The following is a 23309-nucleotide window of genomic DNA, read 5'->3' as shown; positions in this document are numbered from 1 at the left end:
GACAGCCATCTTCATCAAAGCTGTTGGGTCACGTTTTGGAGTGGAATCAGGTATGGCCGCAGGACACCGCTTGTGCCAATACATGGCACGATGAGTGGGGTGAAGTACCGGGACCTTGCACGTCGTGTGACTCCATTTGGTGAACGTAATGGAGCGGGATTCACGCTGATAGACGACAATGCACAGCTCCATCATCACAATTTTATGAACACGGTCCTAGTGGAGGAGATAATCAGTCGGATGGAATGGCCTCCACATTTTCCAGATCTCAAATGCATTGAGAATGTATGAGCCGTGCTAAAACTACAGGGCATCATAAAGGCTGCTGTGGAGGAGTGGGACAATATCGCACATGCTTATGTGGACAATTTCGTAAACAACATGCCTAACAAAATTCAAAACTGTCTCCAATTATGGGAAGGGCCAATTGGTTCATAGACAATATGTTATGCAAGATGACAGGAGAAGAAACTGTAATTCTTGCAGTGGAATCTTTTGTAGGCTTTTTTGTTTGTGTTTATCAAGTGGAAATGTGTTTACTTTCTTCATTTTTGTTTCCTTATGGTTGCACTTGATATAACAAAAACAGTGTTGTTACTTATTAGCCGGCCGCAGTGGCCGAGCGGTTCTAGGCGCTTCAGTGCGGAACCGCGCGACTGATACGGTCGCAGGTTCGAATCCTGCCTCGGGCATTGATATGTGTGGTGTCCTTAGGTTAGTTAGGTTTAAGTATTTCTAAGTTCTAGGGGACTGATGACCTTAGATGTTAAGTCCCATAGTGCTCAGAGCCATTTGAACCATTTTTTTTGTTACCTATTATGTCCAGTACTGACAATAAAGCAAAATGCGACTTTTATTTTGATCGATGTAGCTACACTCTTCGTGAAATTCGTAACCTTTTATCCATCTACATGTAGAAGCAAATGCCAAAATTTCACTAAAAAAAATATTATTAACGTTTGGATAACATCACAGACAATCAGTCTCTTGCAAAATCTGTAAGAGTGGCGCTAACACTTTCTGTAAATTTATTAATAAACAGTACAAACAATACTGGTCTCCTCACAGCTCCTTAACGTATCCGCAGTTGCTTGTGTTCTGTTTCATCTATAACAGTGGGTTATCTCTGTTGGATGTCGCGTAATCTGTGAATAGTACCTTTTCGCCGGCAAAGCACGATGGTAACACAGATTGGTGCTGAAAGAGGCAAATGTTGTTTCCCTACACCACCAGCGATCAGTCACTGCAGTCAGTTACAAACATCGAATACACATGGTGTCCCAGAATGGATAGTCAGTATTCAGGGATATGACAGGCACGATCATTTGAGACAAAAAGTCTAGTAAACGCGGACTCCGGCAGGCATACCTTAAGAGCAATGAGCACTTTTTTTCAGTAGAAGAGATGTGTTTTACCTTAGCGAGATGAACAAGTGCTCACAGCTCCTGAAATATGCGCATTAGAACCCATGTTTACTGACCTTTTATTTCTTGTTTTGTTCCATACTATCACCTCTCAAAATATGGCAAGGCCACGACCTCGCAGTAGAACGGATTTGCTTCACAGTGTTGCAGATAAAGAAGTGATCGTAGCTCTTAAGGTATGAATTTTAGAGCCCATGTTTATTAGACTTTTTTGCTTCGATTGATTTTCTGTCGTATCCCTGAATATTGTTCATTCCTTCTGGGACACGTTGTATAGCGGCGTCCATGCGGCACGATTTAAGATGGACGTGCTGAAGATGTGTAACTCGTCTACGAAATAGAACGCGTAGAAAGTCCAGTAGTGTTCATTTGCCTGGACCGTTACTAACCCTGATGAAAGGAACCTGTAGAGAAGTTTCAAAGAAGAGTTGCTCCACAGGTCTATTTAGTGAAGCCGCGAGCGTCATAGAAATACTCAGTGATCTCCAGTGGGAGACGTAAACAAGACGTTCTGCATTACGCAGAGGCGCATTTTTACTACTCCGAGAACGTTCATTTCAAGGCGTTTTAATAAACACTGTACATCATCCATCATAAATTTGACGGTGAAGTAGGTATTCGGATATACTGACGCGTTAGATGTTACATTCAGAACGCTGCGGAATTATAGGGAAAAGGTAAAAGTTCGGATGCACAGAATTACAGACCATTACCGCCGCAGTCCGTCTGCTGGCTAATGCTAAGCCATATTGTGAGCTCAAACATTATGGAGTTCGTAGAGACAACATGCTTCTCTCAAAGAACTAACAGAATGACCAGTAGTGCGAATCACAGCTTGCTTTATTCATACATGACATCTTGTAGATAATAGGAGTAGGTGAGCAGGTGGATTCTGTATTCCGAGATTTCCGAAAGGCGTTCGATATACTGCACCACATCTTTTTCTACTGATAAGGGTACGACGATGCGGAGTGTCTTTGGAAATATGTGATTACTGATAGAACACATTACGGTATTTTTCACAGCGAATGTTTCACAGTAACAAAAGCAACATCCGATGTATCCATGGAACGTTAATAGTATTTCTAATCTTCTTGGTATTATTCCTTGCCTTATCTCGTGTCTTCACGGCGTCGGCATGTTAATCAGAAACTGACAATGTCAACAGCAGAGGGTGGCTGGAAGCCCTTCTAGCAGCCACCCCTTTCCCTAGGAAAGAATTTGTGTATCCCATCTGTCTGCGTCTAGCGTTAACGCGCGTGAAACTGTGTGATCGTATACGAAATGTTTGCGAATGGTGTAACGGAGGCGGGACGTGGGTGCCAGCCCGTATACACCTAGAGGTATGAGGAAAACCACCTAAAAACCACATCCAGGCTAGTAGGCACACCTGACCTCGTCGATAATCCGCAGGGCGGATTCGATTCGGGTCCGGCGCTGCTCCCTGGGTCCCGGAAGCGGCGTTGTAACACGCGCGTCTATCCGGTTGGGTCAGTACCTCTAATGTTCTCAATGCACGCAGACAATTTATCACATATGATCAGTAGCAGTATTAGATGCTCTTGTGTACAGGAAAGATTAGCTGTTGAGCGATAGTAAGAGACTGCACCAAATTTTTCATTCGGGTTAATGAATGCAGGTCTCCTTAAATGCAGATAATTATATGATCTACATCTACATTTATACTCCGCAAGCCACCCAACGATGTGTGGCGGAGGGCAGTTTACGTGCCACTGTCATTACCTCCCTTTCCTGTTCCAGCCGCGTATGGTTCGCGGGAAGAACGACTGCCGGAAAGCCTCCGTGCGCGCTCAAATCTCTCTAATTTTACATTCGTGATCTCCTCGGGAGATATAAGCAAGGGTAAGCAATATATTCGATACCTCATCCAGAAAGGGACCCTCTCGAAACCTGGACAGCAAGCTACACCGCGATGCAGAGCGCCTCTCTTGCAGAGTCAGTCACTTGAGTTTGCTAAACATCTCCGTAACGCTATCACGCTTACCAAATAACCCTGTGACGAAACGCGCCGCTCTTCTTTGGATCTTCTCTATCTCCTCAGTCAACCCGATCTGGTACCGATCCCACACTGATGAGCAATACTCAAGTATAGGTCGAACGAGTGTTTTGTAAGCCACCTCCTTTGTTGATGGACTACATTTTCTAAGGACTCTCCCAATGAATCTCAACCTGGTACCCGCCTTACCAGCAATTAATTTTATATGATCATTCCACTTCAAATCGTTCCGCACGCATACTTCCAGATATTTTACAGAAGTAATAATGTGTATAACAAAGAGAAAGAACCCAGAAGTGTCTGATTGCAAGAGTAGAGGTGCACTCCTGAGCACGTCATAGCGTATAAGTATTTAAGGTTGTAAAATCAGACGATCAAGTGAAACCAGTATTAGGGAAGGCGAATGGAAGACTTAGATTTGTCGGAAGCGTTTTCGGAAAATGCAGTGCGTCTGTATTGGAAATCTACATCTACATCAACACTCTCCAAACCTCTGTGAAGTGCATGACAGGGGGTACGTCTCATAGTACCATTACTAGAGCTTTCTGCCGTTCCATTCACGTATGGATTGCGGGAAGAACGATTTCTCACAGGTAACGAGCTAGAGCGACCATTGCTATGGTATTGTTGCAGTTTTTTGAGTCCTTATCAAAAAGGCATAAAAAAGATAAAAATGAGTTCAGATATGCGTTGTTAGGAAAGTAAGAGATCGCTGTAACCCATACGAAAGTGTGGAAGTTCTCGGGGAACTGAAAGGCAAATCCTCGCAGGAAAGACGACATAGTTCTCTCGAAGCCCTGTTGCTTAAATTTAGAGAGCCGGTTTTCGAAAAAGTATCTGCGACCTTACACAGCCACTGTCGCATATTTCGCGTAAGAATCACGAGAATACGATAAGGGTACACAAACATGTAGACAATCATTTTTCTGTCGCTCATTACGCGAATGGAACCGTAAATGATAATATTGGTACGATGTACCCTCCTCCATGCGCTCTAAAGCGCCTTGCAGAGAATGTTATGTGGATGTATATGTACCGGACCCGACAGTCGTTTTTCCAACGTATTACCCAGCATAGAACACATGTAAAATGCTGGTAGGCAGTACATATCCTCTTGGCATACGATACGCTTGATTGCGGTGTAGAAGTGCGGCCACTCACCTATGCGGTAAGCCGCCATGGCGCCGTGTCACGGTCAGCCGTCCGCCTCCCGCAGCGTCAGCGCCGGGACTGAGCGAGCAGACGCCGGCTCCGCGAGTAACTAAGCCCCCAGCCCGGTGCCGGCTCCGCCCCCACGACACCTCCCTCTTCCCGCCTCCCCACCCACAACTTCCAACGCTGCACGTTATCATAAAACACCCCTGCCTAAATGTCAGGCACTCCACATTTCCGCCTACATTTTCATCGTTAAGCAGCAGAATACGGAAAGGTTTGACAGCGGCAGCAAGCGACTCCCTTATCTAGATTAGGGGGGCGCTCGCAATACACGAGTGAATCGCGCAGCTCGTGTAACTCCAGACTGTACTATAATATCTTAGGCGCTATTTCTGTTTCATCTATGACAATTATCCGTATTAGTAGCGCTATTTATAGCCTTACAAGATATAATTAACATTTAACGAAATTTAAACGTCACTACCAACTACAAAGAAAAAGTAAACATTCGATTTCATCAAACAAAGGAACATTCTACGTTTAGGAGTTGATATACTACAACTGACGTTTTGCAAATCGTGAATGAAAATGCAGTAATGAATGGGAATTACCTTTTCGTCTAGGATTCATACATTTTGCCTCAGCTTTGGACTTAATTTCAATAAAATCTGTATTAGATATCTTTGAGAAACAGGGATTTGATTCAGTCAACGTAAATACGCGGTAGGAGGAGGAGGAGATTAGTGCTTAACGTCTCGTCGACAACGAGGTCATTAGAGACGGTGCGCAAGCTCGTATTACAGAAGGAAATCAGCCGTGCCCTCTCGAAGGAACCATCCCGGAATTGGCCTCAATTGATTTAGGGAAAACACGGAAAATCTAAATCTGGAAGACCGGACGTGGGTTGGAACCGTTGCCCTCCCTAATGTGAATCTAGTGTGCTAACCACTATGCCACCTCGCTCGGTACACTGTTAAGAGTTCATGAGAAGAGTGAGAAATTCAGAATTTAAAGAGGAGTTAGGCAGAAACGTTCCACATCACCAAAATGATTCTCATCAACCCTAGAGTTGAGAACAAGAAGAAATAATATGGATTAATGCGGTGTATATGAACCACCTACCTTTTATTGGCTACATTGTACTATTTGTCTCTAGAGCAAATAAACTTGAACTCTTAAGTGGGATGTAACGGAAAATGTAAACATTTATTTAAAATATCATTAAAGCCATATTTGTTATTGTAAAAATCTAAAATTTTGTATGTGTAAAGCAAAAGAGCTTTGTTTTAACGGAAAAACATAATCAAATAAGCAAGATTAATATTTTGCCCGAAATTTGAGTTTTCAATTTTTTTAAATTGTCTTTTTCATAAAAAGCCATAACTAAAATTCTAATCATGCAATTAATCTGAAAATTTTATTGCAGTGTCCTGAGAAGGTTATAAAACCACAGAACTACAGTTATTAATTTATGGTACAAAGTGTATCATTAACAGACTTTTTAAGTTTGCGCAGCCAAAATAAACTTTTTTCCCACATACAATCATCTAAAAATCAGAATGTAATTGCAGGATCTCGTATTTTTTAGTTTCAGGGAGACATCAACATGTTGCGAACAGTACCTGAAAATTCCATAGCATTAGCGTGTATACTTTTTGAAAAAAGGCTTCTAATAACGTAAAAAAATGGGAAACAGAGAAAATGAGGTTCAAAGATTTTCTTCTCATACTTCTACATGTAATAATCTTACCTCAATTTTAAAATCCTCCATACTGATACTCCTCGTCCTCCAGGTTTCTCTTCTCTCCTCTTCGAATCTGTCTGCAAGTATTTGCAGGTAAGACACTGATCTGTCAGCTTTCTTGACCCTGCTCTCGTCGATGGTGTAAAATGCTTTCGTCGTAAACACACCGGGATCTATACCAACTCTCTTCAGCACTTCAGTTCTCCCATTATTTCCGTTATTGTAACATAAAACTGCATCATAGACACCTATTTTGAGTACTTCAAGACCACAGAATATCAATTTTGAACATCTAAACCAAGTTAAATTATTGAGGCTTTCATTTGCATTTTGTGTCTTTCCGTGAAGACACTTCCTCAATAAATCGGAGTTTGCAAGAAACCAGAATGTGGGCTTAATTGCATTCAGAACAGGTTCTGGTAACGAGTGTTTATGTGAATACATCTCATTTCTGTTGTTGAACTTAACACCAGTTGTCTTTCGTACACAGATTGTGCACTGGCGTTTGGTCAGTGGATAGCTTGTGGAGAAAAATTGCCCACACAGCACGCCTCATTGCCTCTAAATTACGTGTGTTTTTCCTGATAGCTCTTCCATAAAATAACTGAAGAGAATCAGTTTCTTTCAGAGTAGGCCTGCCTTTTTCTCTTAGTGGTTTCGTCCTCAAGTGCTTCACCTTTCTTCTCTTTCAGCAAGTGACGAAGCCTACCGCCAAGGCTCTTTTAGATGTGGCCAATACATCCAACTTTTCTATTGTTGTATTGTACGTATTTTTATCTTTTACAGCTTTGAACGAAGAGGAGTCCCCATCACTAGTATATCTAACACCATACTGGTCCTCAGATCTGGAGAACATCCTCACAACTGCAGCAGCCTCCATGCCCCCACTTGAGCCACTATAATTTTTAGAGCATGCTACTGCATGCTTCTCTTGTCACAGTTTCTCACTGTCTTTTTCCCCACCCATTATGCACAAATCTTGACTTCCGCGTAAAGGTTTGCAAATTCAACCTTCCACATACTAATATGTGGGGTCTAGTGTAGCAGGGGATACAACCACCACCTAAAGAGAAGGCCGCGGCGCGCTCTTGTGACGTTACGCAAAGCGGGCCGGGGTTGGCTTGGCGCTGCGCTTAAAGAATCGAGACGCACGGCCTGCAAGTCTTTGTCAAACGGTTTTACAGAACCTATTCCGTAAAAAATAATTAATTTCTGAAATACTTTTAGCCTTATATGGCAGCTTCATGATGTGCCAATCATTTCGATAATGGTCATAACTATTGTGGTATTTCACAGATGAGTATCAAATTTGAGAACGTTGCCATCAAAAATAGAGGTCGCTATGAATTTGTGTTTGATGCATATTACACATTCTATTGCTGAGTATGAAATACAGATGAGGTTTTGAAATTTTCGTAAAACTTTGGATCAATATCTGCTTCCAATCTCGAAAAAAATGAGCATCTGCAGCAACTTCCGATCGCAACGCGCGGGAATGAAACATTCATAACGCCTGTCATATCTCGTAAACCGCTGGAGATAACGAAACGAGATCTTGGCAAATGATACCACGCAAAGAGGAGAGTACTTTGCCGAATGGTTAAAATAAGTAACTTTATCAATCGCGATATAGCAGAAACTATAGTTTATAATTCTTTTTTACCGGTAATGTAATTGCATAAGACTTATCAATAGCCAGTGAAAACGTACGAGTGCGGGATGTAAATAATATTGCGATATACATGATAAAACAAGGTACATTTGTGAAAAATGCACTGTGATAAAGTACATTCTTTCTGGACCAGACAACTATTATTTACACTCACTTGAAAAATTCTGCACTAATACAGTGTATAATATTAAATTCCTCTGCCTTCAGTATCCTAAATAAATATTGTGTAGCTGTTTATAGAGCTCCCTCAGGAAAGCTGAGTACATTCCCCAAGCAAACAATCACTTTTAACTCACCTCACAAAAACAATTATGCGTTGTTATTGTAATGTAAATTTTCTTTCCTGTAAAAATATGGCAGATTTTGAGCATAAGTCAACAGTGAAAATCTACAAACCTTCAGCAGACATTTGTAGCAGTTGGAATGAGACAATGTGTCAAGCTAAAAACGTCAATAATAAATTTAACCTATTTCTAGATTAATTTGTACCATTGTTTGACACATCGAAAAATAACACAGATATGCTTCATACAGAGAGAACGCTTTTTAAACATGAAAACAGCAGTTTCAACATTCGTTAGCACTCATGCTAACTAATGCGAGAGTGAAAAACAACACCCACTCACAAATAGAGAATAAAACGTATCGGTAATGCGTAACAAAATACGAACTGCAGAGAAATTTAAACACGAATAAAAAGTAACACGAGCCACAAATTTATATTTCGTTTTCAAAATCAAAATAAAGCCACTTGATAACGAATACTAGGCCTACTTACTGCGAACTTTTGCTCACAATTTTAGTCAAATGTATCCAAAATGCAAGATATTCCACCAGAAAAAATAACAATTGTACTAGGTGTATAGTTTTTACATACCTTCGTGTGCTCAGTGGGTTGGAAATTGTCCCGATGAATCGCTGAAAGACATTTCCAACGCAGATTCGCATCTTTCGGAAAGGAAAACAACATTACTTTCGGTCGAGTTCCGTAATTCACACGACACCTTGGCAAACACCACTTTTAAACCATGTTCACAGTAGGTTCACTGGGACTAGTGCAGCAGGGGATACAACCCGTCGGCTTTGAACAATGACGTCACAAGTCGCCAGAGAGCATGTATTACAGAGATGAAAGAGCTGAGGAGAATGTTGAGAAACAAAGGAATGCGAGAGAGATAAACATTGATCTTGTCAAAAGCGTAAGTGTTTTTTGACTTTTTTTAAAAAAAAAACATCTCACGAGATAGAATAAACTGATCCTACTTTATTAAGCAGCTCCCTTCAGTACCTAATAAGTGTTTTCTGGCTTTTTTAAAAAAAAATCTCACGAGATAGAATAAACTGATCCTACTTTATTAAGCAGCTCCCTTCAGTACCTAATAAGTGTTTTTTGGCTTTTTAAAAAAAAAATCTCACGAGATAGAATAAACTGATCCTACTTTATTAAGCAATATCTTGTCAAAAGCCGAGAAGCGATTCTTCTTAGTGTTCTAGCTCCCTTCAGTACGTAATAAGAGTTTTTTGGCTTTTTTAAAAAAAATCTCACAAGATAGAATAAACTGATCCTACTTCATTAAGCAATCAGTAAAGAAACGATTTTTTGACTTAAAAAAAAAAATCTCACGAGATAGAATAAACTGATCCTACTTTATTAAGCAGCTCCCTTCTGTACCTAATAAGTGTTTTTTGACTTTAAAAAAAAAATCTCACGAGATAGAATAAACTGATCCTACTTTATTAAGCAATATGTTGTCAAAAGCCGAGAAGCGATTCTTCTTAGTGTTCTAGCTCCCTTCAGTACGTAATAAATAAGAGTTTTTTGGCTTTTAAAAAAAAAATCTCACGAGATAGAATAAACTGATCCTACTTCATTAAGCAATCAGTAAAATGATGCACCCAATATCAAGCGATCGCTTTTAGATTTACATTCAATTACTTTAATGGTAGTGCTTCTTAGAACACAGAACTGCTTTATTATCTATGCCTCGAAGTGAAGACATTACGATCTATGACTAAGGAATGACGTCATTGTTCAAAGCCGACGGGTTGTATCCCCTGCTGCACTAGACCCGCTTCACTACACGCAAACACTGTAATCGCTAGTTTTAAGCACGACTATACCACTCGATCCAACAAACGTGTAAATAAACAAACTCTTCGAAACACAACATGGTGGCCCGCTTGGAGTGACGTCACGACCTGCTATGAATTTCGCGCCGCGGCCTTGTCTCTAGGTGGTGGTGGTTGTATCACCACCAACCCGTCGGCATTGAACAATGACGTCACAAGTCGCCAGAGAGCATGTATTACAAAGATGAAAGAGCTGAGGAGAATGTTGAGAAACAAAGGAATGCGAGAGAGATAAACTTTATTTCACATATGTAAGGGCCAGTAGTATTTTCACGTTAATGATATCGCGTGTTTGTATCTTAGTATTTCTCCGCAAAATACAATGGAAAGAAATGAATGAAATTAATAGCAAAGAATACATCACGTTACATGTATGTCAGTTGTATCTCGAAAGTCTTTCGAACTGTATTGCGTAAGTGCAGTACGGGATACAAGTTCAGCGTAGTCGATTTCTTAGTTTCAACTAGCATTGCTGTCCTGTTGTTCGCTTGAACTATGTATCCCCTGCTTCACTAAACCGCAAATGAAACCCGACACAAATTAAAAGCTCATTCGAAGTGTGTTGCTTAAGTACAGTCCGGAATACGAGTTTGTCGTAATGCGATTTCTTCGTTTTCACTAGCATTACTGTCCTGTTCTTCACCTGAACGATGTATCCTCCGCTTCAGTAAACCCTAAGTGGAACACGGGATACAAATTGTAGATGTGCTGTTTATTTCGTCTCCGCTATTACTAACATAAAGTAGGATCAGTTTATTCTATCTTGTGAGATTTTTTTTTAAAAAGCCAAAAAACACTTATCAGCTATTGAAGCATCTGTATCTTCTAGTGGGTGCGGGAGTTCCGACTCCTGGGGAGGTGGGTGGGTATTCTATCTCACAAGATAAACTGATCCTAAGATACAGATGCTTCAGTAGCTGATAAGTGTTTTTTGGCTTAAAAAAAATCTCACGAGATAGAATAAACTGATCCTACTTACGAATAGGTGGAAATACACGTACGTTACATTTGCAACCTGTTTCATTTTATATGTTTTGATTGTTTATTTAAACTTTGTGTTTCACTTGTCTTTTGCTGTTATGTTTTAGTTTAGTTTTTTTATTGATTGCTTAATAAAGTAGGATCAGTTTATTCTATCTCGTGAGATTTTTTTTTAAATCCAAAAAACACTTATCAGCTACTGAAGCATCTGTATCTTAGGATCAGTTTATTCTATCTGAAGCATCTGTATCTTAGGATCAGTTTATTCTATCTCGTGAGTTTTTTTTTTAAAGCCAAAAAACACTTATCAGCTACTGAAGCATCTGTATCTAATATCAAGCGATCGCTTTTAGATTCACATTCAATTATTTTAATGATAGCGCTTATTAGAACACAGAACTGCTTTATTATCTATGCTTCGAAGTGAAGACATTACTATCTATGACTAAGGAATGACGTCATTGTTCAAAGCCGACGGGTTGTATCCCCTGCTTCACTAGACCCAATATGTGTTAGTATTGTCAAAACGTAAATAAACCACATGCAAGAAAGTTTTCAGGCAAAGATACTGATGTCAGCCAGAGATATAGATGTCAGCCAAAGATATCGAAAGAAAATAGCCTTCACTCTGACAAAAATTCCACTGAAGCAAGCAGTTTCCCAAATGTCGGAAAAGGTGGGAGTGGCCGACAGTGCGGAGTTGGTCAGTTTAACAATTTAAAGGCATTTTTAAAGCTGCTATCACGATAAAATTCACACACAACTTAGATTAAAGTGTGTGGATCAAGAAAATAATATTTTTGAAAAATCGATTTTTTGGACCAAAATCCATTAATGGACGAACTTAATAGTGCAAGATTGTCTAAAAATCAACCATCATAAGATGCTTAAAAAAAACAAATGCTAGTGTGCAAAACTTAAAGACGAAAGTAACTTTCACACGAAGTGTTAATGTAACTCAGTGAAACTTAGACCATATGTAGAAAGAAGGCGCGCGGGATTAGCCGAGCGGTCTCAGGTGCTGCAGTCATGGACTGTGCGGCTGATCCCGGCGGAGGTTCGAGTCCTCCCTCGGGCATGGGTGTGTGTGTTTGTCCTTAGGATAACTTAGATTAAGTAGTGTGTAAGCTTAGGGACTGATGACCTTATCAGTTAAGTCCCATAAGATTTCACACACATTTGAACATCTTATTGTAGAAAGAACTGCTGTAGTGTAGTACAGTATAACGCAGAAAATGACTGAAAGAAATACGATGAAGACGAATAGATAACTCTTTTATTCAAATTAATTTCACTGAAGTCAGCGCGATTCGTGATGATTCCCTGGATATTGTAAATGACGGGACATGGTTCTTAATAGAGCCTGCGATCACCACGCAAGGCAGAGCATGCTCTCCAACGTGCTCCTATTCTGGCCACAGGAGTTCTTGTGATAGAGCGTCCATTCCTTCACCAGTGCAGTTGACACCTGCTGAAGAATGGTGGTGGTGGTGAGTTCCTATGGGACCAAACTGCTGAGGTAAACGGTCCCTAGGCTTACACACTACGTAATCTAAGTCAAACTAACTTACGCTAAGGACAACACCCCCCGCCCATACCCGAGGGAGGTTCGAACCTCCGATGGGAGCCGGCTGGAGTGGCCGAACGGTTCTAGGTGCTTCAGTCCGGAACCTCGCGACTGCTACGGTCGCAGGTTCGAATCCTGCCTCGTGCATGGATGTGTGTGATATCCTTAGGTTAGTTAGGTTTAAGTAGTTGTAAGTTCTAGGGGACTGATGACCTCAGAATTAAGTCCCATAGTGCTCAGAGCCATAACCCCTCCTCCGATGGGGAGGGGGGGGGGGGAGCCGCCGCGCGAACCGTGGCAAGGCTCCCTAGACCACGCGGCGCTGAATTGTCATTGGCGCTATACGGATGAGCTGAAATACGTCTCCCCAATGCATCCCACATGTGCTAGATGGGGTTTAAGCCGGGAAGAACGACAGGCCAGCCCGTTCGCCGAATACCCTCTCGTTCCAAGAGCTCCTCCACCTATGCTGTTCGATTCCATCGCGCATTGTCTTCCATTCAAATGAAGTCAGGTCCGAGTGTACTCTCGAAAAGACACTAGGTGAAGGAGTACAATGTCACAATAATATTGACTGGTGACAGTACCGTGTTCAAAGACAACGTGTTGCCTCCCCACACCGTAACACCTGGACCAAAAAATACGATTATGTTCGACAATACTGGACGTACCATCATGTGACGAGAGGAGGGACCAGGAAATGCACTCAGGAACACTGTCAAACATGACAGGTTCAAAAATGTTCAAATGTGTGTGAAATCGTATGGGACTTAACTGTTAAGGTCATCAGTCCCTAAGCTTACACACTACTTAACCTAAATTTTCCTAAAGACAAACACACACACCCATTCCCGAGGGAGGACTCGAACCTCCGCCGGGATCAGCCGCACAGGATGGTCCAGGTGTTATGGTGTAGGGAGGCATAATGTTGCACGGCTGTACCGGTCAACGTTAAGGCGACACTGTACTCCTGCCCCATGTGCGTCTTTTCAGAGGTGCATTCGGCCCGGATTTCATTTTTATGGATGACAGTGCTCGACTACATCGCATCGAACAGACCAGTTAGAGGAACTCTCGGATCTGGAGGAAAATCGGCGAATGGGCTGGCTTGCCGGTTTGCCCGACTTAAATACCATTAGGCGTCCGTGGGGTCCATAGGGGAGACGTATTGAGGCACGTCGACGTTCACCAGCTACCATTCAGCAGTTGTGAAACACGCTAGTGGCGGAATGATAGAAACATACACTACTTACCATTAAAATTGCTACACCACGAAGATGACGTGCTACAGACGCGAAATTTAGCCGACAGGAAGAAGATGCTGTGATATGCAAATGATTACCTTTTCAGAGAATTCACACAAGGTTGGCGCCGGTGGCGCTACCTACAACATGCTGACATGAGGAAAGTTTCTAACCAATTCCTCATACACAAACAGCAGTTGACCGGCGTTGCCTGGTGAAACGTTGTTGTGATGTCTCGTGTAAGGAGGAGAAATGCGTACCATCATCTTTCCGACTTGGATAAAGGTCGGATTGTAGCCTATCGCAATTGCGGTTTATCGGATCGCGGCATTGCTGCTCGCGTTGGTCGAGATCCAATGACTGTTAGCAGAATATGGAATCGATGGGTTCAGGATGGTAATTCGGAACGCCGTGCTGGATCCCAACGGCCTCGTATCACTAGCAGTCGAGATGACAGGCATCTTACCCGCATGGCTGTAACGGATTGTGCAGCCACGTCTCAATGCCTGAGTCTGGCGCTGCAGTCCGGAACCGCGGGACTGCTACGGTCGCAGGTTCGAATCCTGCCTCGGGCATGGGTGTGTGTGATGTCCTTAGGTTAGTTAGGTTTAAGTAGTTCTAAGTTCTAGGGGACTGATGACCTCAGATGTTGAGTCCCATAGTGCTCAGAGCCATTTTCAATGCCTGAGTCAACAGATGGGGACGTTTGCAAGACAACAACCATCTGCATGAACAGTTCGACGATGTTCGCAGCAGCATGGACTATCAGCTCGGAGACCATGGCTGCGGTTACCCTTGACGCTGCATCACAGACAGGAGCGTCTGCGATGGCGTACTCAACGACTAACCTGGGTGCACGAATGGCAAAACGTCATTTTTTCGGATGAATCCAGGTTCTGTTTACAGCATCATGATGGTCGCATCCGTGTTTGGCGACATCGCGGTGAACGCACATTGGAAGCGTGTATTCGTCATCGCCATACTGGCGTATCACCCGGCGTGATGGTAGGGGGTGCCATTGGTTACACGTCTCGGTCACCTCTTGTTCGCATTGGCGGCACTTTGAACAGTGGACGTTACATTTCAGACGTGTTACGGCCCGTGGCTCTACCCTTCATCGACCCCTTCGAAATCCTACATTTCAGCAGGATAATGCACGGCCGCAAGTTGCAGGTCCTGTGCGGGCCTTTCTGAATACAGAAAATGTTCGACTGCTGCCCTGACCAGTACATTCTCCAAATCTCTCACCAACTGAAAACGTCTGGTCAATGGTGGCTTTACGCCAGTCACTACTCTTGATGAACTGTGGTATCGTGTTGAAGCTGCATGGGCAGCTGTACCTGTATACGCCATCCAAGCTCTGTTTGACTCAATGCCCAGGCATATCAAGGCCATTGTTACGGCCAGAGGTGGTTGTTCTGGGTACTGATTTCTCAGGATCTATGCACCCAAATTGCGTGAAAATGTAATGACATGTCAGTTCTAGTATAATATATTTGTCAAATGAATACCCGATTATCATCTGCATTTCTTCTTGGTGTAGCAATTTTAATGGCCAGTGGTGTATAATCATGATTGTATGGAATGGATGAGTACTAATTTACAGTCAAATGGCAGAAATTTCTTTCAAAGAGTTCTATATGACTGCGGTCACCTATGAATGAGAAGCCGTTAGTCAGAAGTTATTTCGGAAAACCAAGTCGAACGGATATCAGGATAGGCGAGTGGATTTTCAACTCCGCTACTACACAATACAAGTCGTACAAACGGCCTGCGGTTTTCCTCTAAGAGCACATCAAAAGATTTTAGCTATGTTTCGCACTGATTAACACAGCGGATGTGTATTCGTAATGAGCATTGTTCAAATTCCGCTTTGGCAATCCTCTACTTCACTATCACAGCATTTTAACTACATGAGAGATAATGCTACAATTTTGTTATGTTGGTGTAAGATGTATTAAGCGGAAATATCTCATTCAAAAAAATGAAACATAAACACCAGTTATTATTCAATAAACTGAAACTACTTATATATTTTTTTCAAATGAAACTGTTTGGTTCCATAGACCTTTTCAAGAACACCTCAGCATCAAACGAAACGGGGAACTGAGGTGGGAGGTGTGTTAGGGTAGTCCGTGCAGGTGTGCATAGCCATTTTATTTCAAAAAGGTTCTTATTAACGGTCTTATGACTGCAAACACTTTCTACAGCGGCGGCGCTATGCAGATAGGTAGCCGGTTCGAATTTTGACAAAGATCGGTGAGCCCCTAATTGCTATTAGGCCTTTGGTTTCACTCTATCCATTTCCTGTCGTCACCAGCACAAAACAATGCTTCATTCTATAAATGCATCTGTCGTAACCACCTACGCGAAACTGTTGTAAATAAGATGCACTATGTACTATGGTAAGGCATCATGTGAATGAACTTTCCTGACTTAAGCTACTAAGCCCACACAAAACATTTAATAGACAACAGTACTACAGGACATCTAAACATCTGCTACAAGTGAATACCGGAATGTTCCTTAATAGCCGTACACACAAGCGACGGAGCGCAGCCATTCGTCCCATGCAGTATCGGTGGAATCGACCCCGCCACACACGAGCGATTTGCCAAGCAATTTCAACCAGTTATACGAACACCATTGTGTGGAAAAGTTCTGCTATGGAAGATGAACTGCTATGTTTAGCAGCAGTCACAGCTGATCTTCGTATCCCCACGAATACTTGCAAAAATATATTATTAAACGGGAATTGTAATTTATTAAATTGGTTTTGTAACGCTTTTCTGAGGCACTGAGGGTTAATTTACAGAATATGTCAAGTTTTTCATTGTATGAGGGAGAGTTAGATTATATGAAGTTACAAGGGACTTGAGTATAGTAGTATAATATATTTGTCGCGAACATTTAAATAAAATTGTCCACTTAATATTATGGCGCGTCATTCTGTTTAGAAGCTAAAAGCTTTAATTATGGGTGTAATTGTTTCATAAATAACTCAAAATTATAAGACGTAACTATTACTATGAACTTAAGGTCACTTCCACACCTATAGCATAAGTTTCAAAATCCTAATCACTGCAAAATCGGAGGATGTATTTTGTATTATTTCTTGATATAAACATCAGCTCCGGCTTCCAGTTCAGTAATTCGTGGTCCCTGGATAACTATAACTTTTAATGTACTGTTCTCGCTCCACAGAGGCAAAGCGAAACGAAACAAAACTGCACAAGCACACTTAACAACTGGAGAAACGCGTCGCAGCCATTTTATCACACTTTGTCGCTAGTCAGTCAGGTAGCCACACTGCTACCGCGAATCGCATACGACAGGTGGTGGTGATACGACCCAGCAGACTGCCTGGGATTCCCACGCGATCAGCGGCCGATCGCTGCGATTCGCTCACACACGTGCCATCTACGAAGCGATCGGTCGCAAACGCGATGAATCGTTTGGATCTGTCGCTCGTGTGTAGGGCCCTTGAAACTGGCCACGATCACTTTATTTCCCATCTTTCTCCAACTTGACTGTACTCCATCTATGGTTACCTCAAAGAAATTACGAGATGCTTATCTTCTCTTGTCACTTTCTTCCTTCTTGTATGAGTAACATCACCAGGCATAGGTTTTTTTTATTTGTATTTATTGAACTTCAGCTTTCACCATACACCAGGTTCAAACTTACAACAAAATGTGTAGGTATTGATAAGAGTATATGTAAGTACAGACAGACCAATACCGTCTAATCAGTGTAAAATCAAAGGTTGTAGAACACTTTTGTGCACTCCATTGCCAGTGTAAATTGGTCTTAGATGTGGATACCAGTGGCGACAGTGAATCTGTACATCGTGAGGAAAAGTCTGTGATACTGTATTGCCAACAGACTACGAGAAGGCGGAAGTGTCATCTGGTACATAGAATCCAAATCTGTGACAAAGACACTGCGGAATGTACATAGAATCCAAATCTGTGACAAAGACACTGCGGAATTATCGACGCCAATGTGGTAGGGCACTATCGGAAAAAAACAAGGATCAGGCGGTGGTTATGTAGGAAAGGTAAGGAACTGTTGACGTTATCTGCATCGGGACACATGTCCAAAAGAACAGACACCACGAATTCATATAATGAGGCGGTTTTCTTCGCAGAGAAAACCATGAAGGTAAATGTTGATCTTGTCACGCTCGAATAGATGGAAGAGATGCAGGCGTCCATCGTCTTCTAGCGTGACAGCGTTCCTCCACATTCGAGTAAGAACGTGCGGGATGCACTGAATGACACATTTCCTGCGAAGTGAGTGGGTCGTGGGACTAGATTAGAAGTACTTTTCGTTCCAATAGATCCATAGAGAGGAGGTCCTCCAGGATGCAGAAAATGCCAGAGAAACAAGAACACACAATAATCTTTTACAAAGAAAAACAACTATTTTAAAGTACCTTCCGCAGGTACTAACTTGTAAGTGAAATAGTACCCATGGGTGTAAAAAAAAAATTTCTAGGATGTATTTAGCCATGCATCATCGAGTAGAAAAATTATTTTACAACACTTATATACAATGATCACATTATTGCACTGAATTTGTACAGAAGTCAGACTGTACTAATACTCACATTATTTGATATTATTAGTAAAATATACAAATCAGTTCGTTCTACTTAGAAATTCATTAATGGAGTAGAAGGAGTTGGCTGCCAATAAATCCTCTAGGCTCACGTTAAACTGAACTTTTTCTGGCTGCTGGCAAGCTACCGAAAATGCTCGTTCCCGTATAATGGACATCATTCTGGACCAAAGTAAGAGACCTTAAATCTTTGTGAAGATTACTCATATTTCTATGGTCCTATGGCATGGCACCGCACGCCCCCTATTCACGCCAGCAGACTTCTTTTTGTGGGGTTACCTTAAGGGTCGCGTGGACACCGCACCAATCAACGACTCTGCTATCCTTACAGCGCATATGAATGAAGCAGTCAGAAGTGTTGATGCTGCAGTGCTCACACGTACATGCACAGAACTCGAATATGTCCTAGATGTTCCACGATCGAAAATCAGGGTGCTTATTGGAATTCTGGTATAAGAGAAAAAACTTTGAGCGATGCTAAATGCTTTACAGCAACCCACGGTGCTCTATCTCTAATAGTTTCCAATTTATGATTTTTTGAAATGATAGTGGGACTTCGCAGGGTGGCTGTTGGTACACTTTCCGGGATGTGAGGTCGTGGTCCAAGAACTTTTCTGCTCCTTACGTTTCGTCCAGGACTGCGCTGGACTTCATCAGAGGCGCTGCTCCGCTGAGTCTTGCCGACTCAGTCGGCACCCTGATTTTCGATCGCGGAATATCTAGGACATATTCGAGTTCTGTGCATGTATGTGTGAGCACTGCAGCATCAACACTTCTGACTGCAGTCGGCAAGACTCAGCGGAGCAGCGCCTCTGAGGAAGTCCAGCGCAGTCCTGGACGAAACGTAAGGAGCAGAAAAGTTCTTGGACCACGACCTCACATCCAGGAAAGTATATCAACAGCCATGTCACCCGGTCGTGAAAGCCTTCATTCTACTTCGCAGGGTGTCTATAAATTAGTTATACAAAAGTAATCTTTAAATTTGTAAGGGTAAATAATTTACAGAAACGTTTGATACGGCACAGAATGCAGTATTTCTTCAAGTTTTATTGCAGCCTCACACTTTTCGTTTCCAGCTTTCCTCCTAGGTTGAATGCGCGAATGAGTTATTCTAACAATCGCCGTTGAGTCGTATAACAGTGCAGAATCTGCACAGTGTTCTTTATGGTTCCATCAATCCAAGCCACCGCCTCAAACAGACACTGTTGTTAACTGGTAGCCCTACAATCGTTTACCCGAAACGCTGCGAATCACATAGGACGCTAGGTCAGAGTCGGCCAGCATTCTCAGACGCAGCAATTAAATGGTTCAAATGGCTCTGAGCACTATGGGACTTAACATCTGTGGACATCAGTCCCCTAGAACTTAGAACTACTTAAACCTAACTAACCTAAGGACATCACACACATCCGTGCCCGAGACAGGATTCGAACCTGCGACCGTAGCAGTCGCGCGGTTCCGGACTGAGCGCCTAGAACCGCGAGACCACCGCGGCCGCGCAGCAATTAAACAAGGTCGGCAGTGTTACAGCTTGTCTTTGAGGTGGAGGCTCCTGAATTATCTCTGAACTGTAGCAGCGGATTTGGATTCACGAAACCATAAACAACACTGCGCTACACTGTTATACGATTCCATGATTGACTGTTGGAATAAATCATTCGCGCGTGCCACCTAGCGGGAATGTCGGAAACTAACAGTGTTAGGAGGGAATAAAACTTGACGATATACTACATTCAGCAGTGCATCAAACATTTCTGTAAGTTATTTACGCGTATCACAATTAAAGGTACCGCTTTTACAGCTATTTTATTAACACCTTGGGTATTATTTGCTCGGCACACCTTTGGCATACCAACCATTCGAAACGCCTTAGTTTCCTTATAAATTAGTGTGTGGTTATCACGGGATTAGTCGAGAGACAGCTCACTTCGATATGAAATACACATTTATTGAACACTTGCACATACGACAGTTATGGCTGTTCATATCGCGAGCAGAAAGTTCACACCAGACTCGCTAGTCCAAAGAAAAAGGTTCCCAAAAATAGGGCGCTCTGCGCCAGAGACGGCACAAGTGCAATAACCATGATTAATGCAGCAACACAGCAATGTTTCCACTACAAAACACAACTTACAAAATGTAATTATGATTGAAAACTTCTGATCCTTGGTTACCGTGCTTTTGATATTGTTGCGCGACAAACTCTGCCTTCGCCATGCCGGGCTATACACATGCCTCAAGTGACAACGGATAAAGAGGACGCAAGCAGCCGCCGTAGCTTGTCTCCCGGCGACCGCCGACCTTGGCCGACGGCGCGGGTTGAGTGGCCGCCGTTCAGCGCCTGGGGAGAGCCCGCTGTCCCACTCTGGGTTTTACTGAACCGGCCGACTTCCGCGGTGCCGCAGACGTGAGGTCCTCCCGCAGGTCAGCGAACTTCATTAGGCGAGGGAGGTAGAGGACCTCAGTGAGGCTGCCACACGTTCCGTCTTGACCCTCTTAATCTCTTTCGGTTTCTTTCCTTAGAGATGTCATTCTCGTACGCTTGATTGAGTTTAAGCTGCATTGAACTTTTGCGACAGGTTAAAACTGTGTGCCGTAGCGGGGTCACAAACTCCTAACTTTCGTAGATAGTACTCTTTCTAGGTGACGCGCGTGACTACGCGCTTCAAGGAGTAACTCAAAGCTATAAACTCCTACTGACAATTTTCCAGTCAATCTAATCTACAGAGGACATATCGCATAATGATGTGAAATAGGTACACGCAAGGACAATCCAGTCTCAGTGATAACCATCTGCCCGTTGCATCAAACAGCTGTCGCTGTTTTTCTAGGTTCGCCAGAGCACACCACCGTAAAGGCCGTTTTGCACGAGCGGCTATCTGTTCAGGTTCGACTTGTCGTCTTGGGTGCGCGTCACGCACCTGCATGTAAATCAGCCGCCAACCAAGTCGCGAATGGATCAGTGACGTCAATTATCAATTGACCGTGCCGAGTGTACAGTTCTAAAATCCTAAGTGTGCTGGACATTCCACATGCACAGAAATAATGGAATAGAATAGAAGAAGAACACAAGTTAGCCAGCTCTCACCGCGTCGCTCGTGTTACAGCAACATATTTAATGTTTTTGTAATCTTTACTTTACTGTTTACTTGTTTTCATGACACATTGGTCAGGTTGCGTGGAAAGATTTTTCATACTAGTATTGTATAACAAGAAATGCAAAATATCTGAGAACAAAACAGAAGCCGGCCGGGGTGGCCTAATGGTTCTAGGCGCTACAGTCTGGAACCGCGCGACCGATACGGTCGCAGGTTCGAATCCTGCCTCGGGCATGGATGTGTGTGATGTCCTTAGGTTAGTTAGGTTTAAGTAGTTCTAAGTTCTAGTGGACTGATGACCTCAGATGTTAAGTCCCATAGTGCTCAGAGCCATTTGAACCATTTGAACAAAACATATTTAGGTCCTAGAGCACCCGGTCATAGAAAAAGCCTGCTCTACATGAATTTGACAGTAAACAGATGAAAAATATTTTAATTAAAATTTTTTCAGTAGGGAATCAATCAGAAACATTGAACGAGAAAAATACAGACGGCAAAAATGTTTTGTATCACCCTAGTTCACAGGACTCCCGAAGATAGGCGTTGACTGTGGATATTGTATCACAGACACAGTCCCTTTGACTATTCAGAGGTGTTACTAAACCCGCCCAAAGATGTAAACAACCATGCATGATCAGCGCCTGTTAGACGGAGGGGCTCCGACAGCCGATTAGCTTCAGTCATTCAACCAGGAAAGAGGTACGCGGCTCGTGTTGTCTGTAGTTCAACCATGCATTGACGGTCAATACCGGTGTTCAATCGCTTCCGCATTGTTATTTTGTGCCAGGAGGGGCTCTCAACAAGGGAAATGCCCAGGCGTCTCGGAGTGAACCAAAGCAATGTTGTTCGGACATGGAGGAAATACAGAGAGACAGGAACTGTCAATGACATGCCTCGCTCAGGCCATCCAAGGGTACTGCAGTGGATGATCGCTACCTACGGATTATGGCTCAGAGGAGCCCTGACAGCAACGCCACCATGTTGAACAATGCTTTTCGTGCAGCCACAGGACGTCGTATTACGACTCAAACTATGAGCAAAAGGCTGCATGATGCGCAGCTTCATTTCCGACGTCCATAGCGAGGTCCATCTTTGCAACCACGACAACATGCAGCGCGGTACAGATGGGCCCTACAACATGTCGATTGGACCGCTTTGGATTGGCATCACGTTCTCTTCACCGATGAGTGTCGCATATGCCTTCAACCAGACAATCGTCGAAGACGTGTTTGGAGGTGACCCGGTCAGGCTGAACGCCTGTCCAGCGAGCGCAGCAAGGTGGCGGTTTCTTGATTTTTTGGGGTGGCATTACGTGGGGCCGACGTACGCCGCTGGTGGTCGCAACGGCTGTACGATTCGTGAATTCCATCCTCTGGCCGATGGTGCAACCATATCGGCAGCATATTGGTGAGACATTCATCTTCATGGACGACAATTTGCGCCCCCATCGTGCACATCTTGTGAATGACTTCCTTCAGGATAACGTCATCGCTCGAGCAGAGTGGCCAGCATGTGCTCCAGACATGAACCCTATCGAACATGCCTGGGATACATTGCAAAGGTCTGTTAATGGACGACGTGACCCACCAATCACTCTGGAGGATCTACGCTGAATCGCCGTTGAGGAGTGGGGCAATTTGGACCAATAGTGCCT

General features: G+C 43.0%; 1 protein-coding gene across 2 annotated transcripts in view; it reads right to left on the bottom strand.

Moving 5' to 3' along the window:
• The window catches only part of LOC126162411 (location of vulva defective 1-like), a 111885-nt gene extending 91175 nt beyond the window's left edge, over positions 1–20710 (bottom strand). Inside the window, exon 1 of one of the 2 annotated variants that reach the window (XM_049918909.1) lies at positions 20692–20710. Coding sequence is in view for 1 of the 2 variants with exons in the window: in XM_049918907.1 (XP_049774864.1) it covers positions 4603–4621 (19 nt within the window). In the remaining variant the exon portion in view is untranslated. Of the gene's footprint in view, positions 1–4602; positions 4693–20691 lie in introns of those variants that run through there. The other variant, XM_049918907.1, reaches the window with a different exon arrangement.
• Positions 20711–23309: the final 2599 nt, after the last annotated feature.

The sequence above is a fragment of the Schistocerca cancellata genome, chromosome 2 (genome assembly GCF_023864275.1).
Source record: "Schistocerca cancellata isolate TAMUIC-IGC-003103 chromosome 2, iqSchCanc2.1, whole genome shotgun sequence".
Classification (NCBI taxonomy): Eukaryota; Metazoa; Arthropoda; class Insecta; order Orthoptera; family Acrididae; genus Schistocerca; species Schistocerca cancellata.
Note: the sequence above shows the minus strand (reverse complement) of the source record. Positions and strands in the feature narration are given on the sequence as shown.